Here is a 7,119-nt window from a genome sequence, read left to right on the forward strand (position 1 = left end):
CCAGGCTCCACCATCCCTGGGATTCTCCAGGCAAGAACACTGGAGTGGGTTGCCATTTCCTTCTCCAATGCATGAAAGTGAAAAGTGAAAGTGAAGTCGCTCAGTCGTGTCCGACTCTTCGAGACCCCCTAGGACTGCAGCCCACCAGGCTCCTCTGTCCATGGGATTCTCCAGGCAAGAGTACTGGAGTGGGTTGCCATTGCCTTAACATTGATCAAAAACAGTTCACTAGTCCAGAAAAAACTCGCAGAATTTTATTTCACTGAGCGATGCTTGTCCTGAGTTATTCAGTATGTAACAGTGTGCAATCAGAAAGGCACTTGGCAGTCCTTCCCTCAAATATATACACAAGAGCTTTCCTCTGATTGCTCAGTATTTCTGATACATGTGCTTCTGCTGGAGTGTTATGGGCACTCGTAATTCACACGCAGTTCTTAGATATGTAAGAGAGGGGCTCTATCTTTGTTACGGGGATGATGCCATATTATCAGCTCCCTATCTTTCTGCATGTTCCAGTGACCTTTGTGAGAGTTTGGTTTAGTGTCTCAATTCTAGTGAGACTCAAACAGTGGTACGCTTATCCCTGGGCTTTAAGGAGGACTGAAATAGTACTGTGCTGATGTTTTACTCAACAAGGAAATAATCAGTAAAATTCATCTTTAAAGCAGGTTGTTGCTTTATTTGTAAAAAGGAATCATAAGCACTTGTAAACAGAACTGAGCCTTTACTGTTTGGATAACCAGAATGTAATTGTTTTCTCCATGAAGGATCCCATGCCAATGACTGAACAACAGGCGCACGTGTGTGGGAAAGAGAAACTCTGATTACATTTAATCATTTTCCTTAAGAAAAAGAAATTTAGTAGCTTTATGTTTCATTATTTTACAGCCAAAACAGGTTGGAACATATCCTCTAAAAGAAAGGTTGCCATTAGACGTAAAGGTTAATGAAAGAATAAGGCCCAATTTAAGATACTTTTTCTTTTATTTAAAATGTTAACTATTACAACACATTGTACAATAAAATACCTTAGAATCACAGTAAAACTTTTTAAATGTCTCTATATAGTCACAAAACATGAAACATGCTGCAGGGATACAAACACAGTTTGATACCAACTCTCAGCACATTTTCACCATGAAAACAAATGGAGAAGCACAGCCTATATGTGAATTTCTTTTCCTTAGTAGTAGCTGATGTGACTGCTTCCAAGAAACAGAAATGATTCCTTTCTTTGGAGAATATATCTTCGATAGGTTTTTACAACTTCATTGAACACTGTGCTTTGGGGAGAAATTACCACTGATTTCTACTTCTGACTGAGTTGTCAGATTAGAATTACAACACATTTTTTTTACAACATATATTGCCACAATATGAAAAATAAATACTTCTTGAGTTTTAAACTCAAAACAACAATTATTAAATAAATAATTATTCCTCATAGTGCATGTCTCATTTTACCTTTCCTTGACCACTGACACAAATGAAGCTCAATAAATATGTTAGATAGTCTATTTACGTCTTCTTTCATAATCCTGCATCACACTCCTTTCATAAGCCACTGAGAACAAAGAGAAGGTAAAGGGTTTGTTAAGAGGATCACTGACACAGATAAACAAAGTTCAAGGCACAGGAAATTTATTTTAAACTCATTACTTTATCCCTCGGAGAAGGCGATGGCACCCCACTCCAGTACTCTTGCCTGGAAAATCCCATGGATGGAGGAGCCTGGTGGGCTGCAGTCCATGGGGTCGCAAAGAGTCAGAGACAACTTTATCCCTGCACTGAAGTATTTCTAAGAGTCTTATTTGTGCATCTTCTGTTCGGGTCTCAGTCTTTATCCTGATTGACAGTGATCTATCCACAGAATTCTTAGGTTATTTTGGTCATCCTTATAGACTTGATGCCCTCAAAGTATACTTCCACAATATATTGCAATATTGATTCTCCATAGCTTTCTCAAGCAGTGACAGACACCTTGGTGATTTACAGAAAAGACAGTGCCTAAAGTAAACAGGAATAGTAGGAGGATGAAAGCAAAATGTGGGACTTTTATTCCAGGATATAGTCAACCAACTATATATAGATCATGGGCCAAGTCCAGTCTTTTCTTGTAAATAACACTTTATTGGAACATGGCCACACCCATCCATTTATGTATTGTCTTTGCCTAAGTTAGTTAAGTGTTGGTTGCTCAGTCGTGTCTGACTCTTTGAGACCCCATGCACTGTAGTCCACTAAGCTCCTCTGCCCATGGAGTTCTCCAGGCAAGAATATTGGAGTGGGTAGCCATTCCCCTCTCCAGGTGTCTTTGCCTACTTTAACATTAAAATGGCAGATCTGAGTAGTTCCTCCAGAGACTGCATGGTTCACACAGTCTAAAATATTTACCATCTGGCTGTTTACAGAAAAAGTTTGCTGATTTCTGGTATGTGGTGGTGGTGGTTTAGTTGTTAAGTTCTGTCTCATTCTTGTGACTTAATGGACTGTACCCTGCCAGGCTCCTCTGTCCATGGGATTTCCCCAGCAAGAATACTGGAGTGGGTTGCCATTTCCTTTGCCAGGGGATTTTCCTGATCCAGGGGTCGAACTCATGTTTCCTGCACTGGAGGCAGATTCTTTACCACTAGGCACCAGGATAGGGGTACCTAATAGTGTGAAGGTTTCTTCCTGTCCTCTGGATTCCTTCCAATGACAGACTGTCCATGAGACTAAAAACGACCTCATTGTCTGTAAGTAGGGTAATTGTACCATCTAAATACAACATAGTTTAACTTACCTCCTAGCACCCTAAATGGCCTGTGAAACACTAATCACTGTTTCCAAAGGTATTTAACATATAGCTAGCAAGTAATTTAAGTACTTTGACTATGTGGAAAGAAAAAAGTACCAAATTATATTATTATATTAAACATAATTTCAAAGGGGTCTGTAGCCACAAAAGAATAAGGATCAGATTGTTGTGATCAAAATACTTATTTCCATTTTTCATTATTTTACCTAATACTTTATACACTTAGATTTACATGATAAATGATTTTTAAAACTACTGCACTTTTAAAAATTCAGTATGCATGGATAAAATACTGACTTTAAATAGAAAGAACTGTGAAAGACATCAGGAATCATAGATGCCACTCTAACCAATTTTCTCAGTGAGAAGGGTTTGCTGAAAGAGAAGGTAGGTAGAGGCTCCAGTGTTGTCACTTCCCTCCTTTACCACTGAGCAGATGCTCATTAGTATACAGCATTCACTTAAGTGAGGTCAACAATAAGCTGAATGTTTTTAATAGTGTACATGTCAAACATGTACAAAGCTGACAAGCATTCGTAACATAATTCTATTCCTCAGAGAAGGGAGGTAAATGTAAACTGACCAAAGACAGATTAGTGATCAAGCTGGAAAACAATGTCTTAACTGGAAGCAAAGTTCTTACCTGGTCCTCGAACCCTCTAAAACCGCAAATGTTTGTGTGTATGAACTGATGAGGGTTTCCCTGGGAAGATGGTTTCTAGGCTTGTCAGATTGTCAAAGGTCCTTACCACAACAGGGTAAGGATCAGATGGCTTTAGAAGGTGATAGACACTATGACAACCTTGCCTCAACTAATTATATGCCAAAGTACCTGATTTGTTATAGATTACATGTTTGCCCATGTTTTCCTTTGATATTTTCTTAACTAAAATGGAGGAGCAAAGATTTAGTCATTGATTGTGATTCATACAATGATTCTATTTAATACTATCTATAATTATATTACTATTTTAAGTACCTTTAATAGCATCTAATTTGTTCCAAATTGCACATATCTATATTATTTGTACAGTTAAGCATGTTCTGAAACCTGTATCAGTTCTGAAAATGAAAAGTTGATGACTGGCATGGTTTCAAGAAAACCACAGGTATATAAGGGCTAGTGTACACTTCTGATACATATAACGCCAATGTGGTTTAAACTTATATTCCATTTCTAAAAGCTGGAAGATAATACATAGCAATAAAACAATTTTAGTGTTTCATTATGTACATTCACAACTTCTTTAAAATTGAGAACCCTCCAAATTACTGATGAAGAAATATAAAAGTAGTATCTAAATTTTCAAGGTAGAGAACCAACATATAGGCTAAAATACCTCATTTTTGCTTGACTTCTTAAGATTAGTTAAGTCAGCACATCTTAGTTATAGATTTTCAGGAAACTGGAAATACTCTAAATGGGTAAGATGGGTGATGATTACTTTCTAATTACTTACATGATTAGTATTTTAATTCTAATTTCACTGAAGGTAAACAGAGAATTTGAATAGCTTTCCTAAGAAAAATAACCAATGGATTATAAGACCTGAATGAGCTTAACAAAATATCAGTCTCTAGGAAAATGATACAGGGGTTATTTAACCTTGAAAATACTATGATGAATGAGTTAAGAAATGAGTTTTCAGATCTATACAGGTGGCATTTACATACAATATAGAAATTAAAGAAAAGAAAGGAAATATGCAGGCTTTATATCAAGTGAAAGAGTTGTTCAGAATTAAACTGGGTTATGAAGAGAACTGTAGCACTCCTTCTCTTTAAGGGTTTTATAGCCAGGACTGATTATAACCCTCTAGGATAATTTGATGGTTTCTCTTTTTAAGGCACTGGAATGGACTATGTTACTCTCCTAGTGTTAAACATTCATCAGGAGGTATAGAGTATGAGCTATTATAATTTCATAAAGAGCAAGTGATTTGTAAAAGTGGATTTGTTTTTGTTTATTTCTGTGTTAGAAGACTGTCAGATTTAACCTTTTGTAAGACTTTCTAATTAGCTTGGTTTTAATCCCCCCTTCACCTTCCCCACCGCTCTTAGTTCAGTAAGGTAAAATGTAGCTATTGAACAGATATAAGAGAAAGGATATTGGACTAGCCCAAAGATTCGGGTTAGGTAATGATTAAAAGGGGAAGGCACTAGGAGTTTGAGAATGATAGACTACTGTTGTGGTATTAGCTCGCTCAATCAGCTATAAATCCATTCTTGGATTTATTTATTGCAATTAGATTTTTTCAACATAGGTACTCATTTTAATTTTATTATTCCTGTTTAATAGTTTGAAAAGAATGCCTTAGAGAAAGTAGAGTAGATTTAAGATACTGTTTATGTCCAGTCATGGTTTTATACATACCAGAATTTAAAGCTCTTTTGCCCATTAGTCCAACAAAGGAATCTGTTTTATGCCCTGGAAAAATACATTTAGGGGTATTTTAATATGTATATATCTGAGGAAATAAACTGTTATAACTAGTACCAAGAAAAGCAAGCTTCCAAATATATGCCTATATAATAAATGCATAACTATTTCAAGTTTTGATGAGCCTGAAGAAATAAAGACTCCTAGTAAGTCTTAGTAAATAAAATAATACAATGAAAGCACTTTTCTCAATTCTACAGCTAAATATTAGCAAATATACTTTATTCATATTCTATTTTATGTGTTTTATATAATGCTTTAAATATTGTTGCTATTTGAGCAAGCTTTGATTTTTTAGGAAGTCAACTTCACATATGTGTGATAGAAATATCCTCATATTACTGAATATGCTATATTTCTCAGGAAACTAAAGCTAAATTAAATCAGAATCCTATACTCAATAATTATAAATTTCTAATGGTCATTATTTCTATTTCACTGGATTAAAAAAATATTTCCTGTGGAAAAAGTATGTTTTGAATTAATAGAGTACATTTATTTTCATCACATAGAATTTTGCTATATATAATTCCTTTGAAAGTAAAATCCTGAGAAAATAAATATGAATAATATTTATTTATTTTCAAAGATGAAACCTTTAGAAAGGATTATTATTTTAACTCTAGTGGTAGAATGTCTCTTGGCTTATACTGCATTAGCTTGGTTTATACTACATGGCTGCTATCTTAATGTGGCCTGCTCTGCCCTTGGTGAGCCAGAATCCAAGTTGGATTGGACCTTGGGCTAAGTGAGTGTGATTAAGATGGATCCCTGGGACTTTCTGCAACTCTGGTTCCATTAACCAGGAGACTGCAATCTAGTGACCGCCAAGTGCCACGATTCTGCCACCTTTGCTGCCCTAAGAATGTTTCGCTATGCTTGGAAAGACTGAGGTCTCCCATCCCATCATGGGATCACAAAACTATTGATACATTTCTGTCTTTACTTTAGTATGGATTCTCTACTCAGACATTCACTTCATCTTCTTAACTGACTGCTGGATTACTCTAATAAATTATGTCAACATGGAATCCAACATACTAAAATGAACTCGGAGATGCCTATAAATGCTTTAGTTTTTGTTTTTGCTTTTGTTTTTTGCAGTGGAAGTGGCAGGGTGAAAATGAGGGAAGAGGAATGTGTGATGGATTTTTACCCCTAGGATTGAAATTCTTACCTAAAACTAACAATTTGTATGAATTAAAGGACTCCTCCCTCCTTCCCTTTTTTCCTCTTCTTTTTTCTTTCTTTAGCAGTTTAAAATAACAACAAATATTTATTATCTCAGTTTCTGTGGGTCAGGAATTCAACAACAGTTTAGCTGGGAGCTAAAGGATTTTTAATATAATGCATCTTTATGGTAGGTATGATATGTTTAAACAACAGAACTTTAAACAATTATGTTCTGGATGTAATTGAGTATCCTCCATTCTTAAATTGTGTTAATTAAAAATATCAAATCCTACATTACAACAGAAAATTAGATATTATATAAAATGGAATTCAATATAATTTATATTTGCATTTGATAAATGTCAAAATAATTTGGAACTTACTTTTGTGAGAAAGCTGGCCATGTCCTATAGAAAGAAAGATAAAATTAGCAAATAGATTTGTTTAAAAGGAGCTACATTTTTAAAGAGAATTATAAAACAAATAGATTTTTAAACTAATGCAACATTTCTCATTCATGTACTATCCTGAGGAATATAGCAAAACCATAAATGCTAACCAAATTATTAATAATAAAAGCAATGTTTTAGCAAAAGGAATAGTTTTAAGTGGTTTACATGGGCCACAGATTCAAACTGAGGTCTGTGAGACTTCTGAGGTCTGCTAATAACTGCCTGACCATACCACGTCTCTTGTTTTCTTATGAGAC

General features: G+C 35.2%; 1 protein-coding gene across 2 annotated transcripts in view; it reads right to left on the reverse strand.

Annotated features, from left to right (window-relative positions):
• Nucleotides 1–655: 655 nt before the first annotated feature.
• Nucleotides 656–7,119, reverse strand: part of TAC1 (tachykinin, precursor 1) — a 9,472-nt gene continuing 3,008 nt past the window's right edge. The window contains exons 4-6 of one of the 2 annotated variants that reach the window (XM_010839737.1): nucleotides 6,794–6,817; nucleotides 5,172–5,225; nucleotides 656–1,564 (exon numbers count right to left, since the gene is read on the reverse strand). In XM_010839737.1, the coding sequence (XP_010838039.1) occupies nucleotides 1,515–1,564; nucleotides 5,172–5,225; nucleotides 6,794–6,817 (128 nt within the window). In that variant the 3' untranslated portion in view covers nucleotides 656–1,514. The remainder of the gene's footprint in view (nucleotides 1,565–5,171; nucleotides 5,226–6,793; nucleotides 6,818–7,119) is intronic. The other variant, XM_010839736.1, reaches the window with a different exon arrangement.

Source organism: Bison bison, unplaced genomic scaffold (genome assembly GCF_000754665.1).
Source record: "Bison bison bison isolate TAMUID 2011002044 unplaced genomic scaffold, Bison_UMD1.0 scf7180017864134, whole genome shotgun sequence".
Classification (NCBI taxonomy): domain Eukaryota; kingdom Metazoa; phylum Chordata; class Mammalia; order Artiodactyla; family Bovidae; genus Bison; species Bison bison.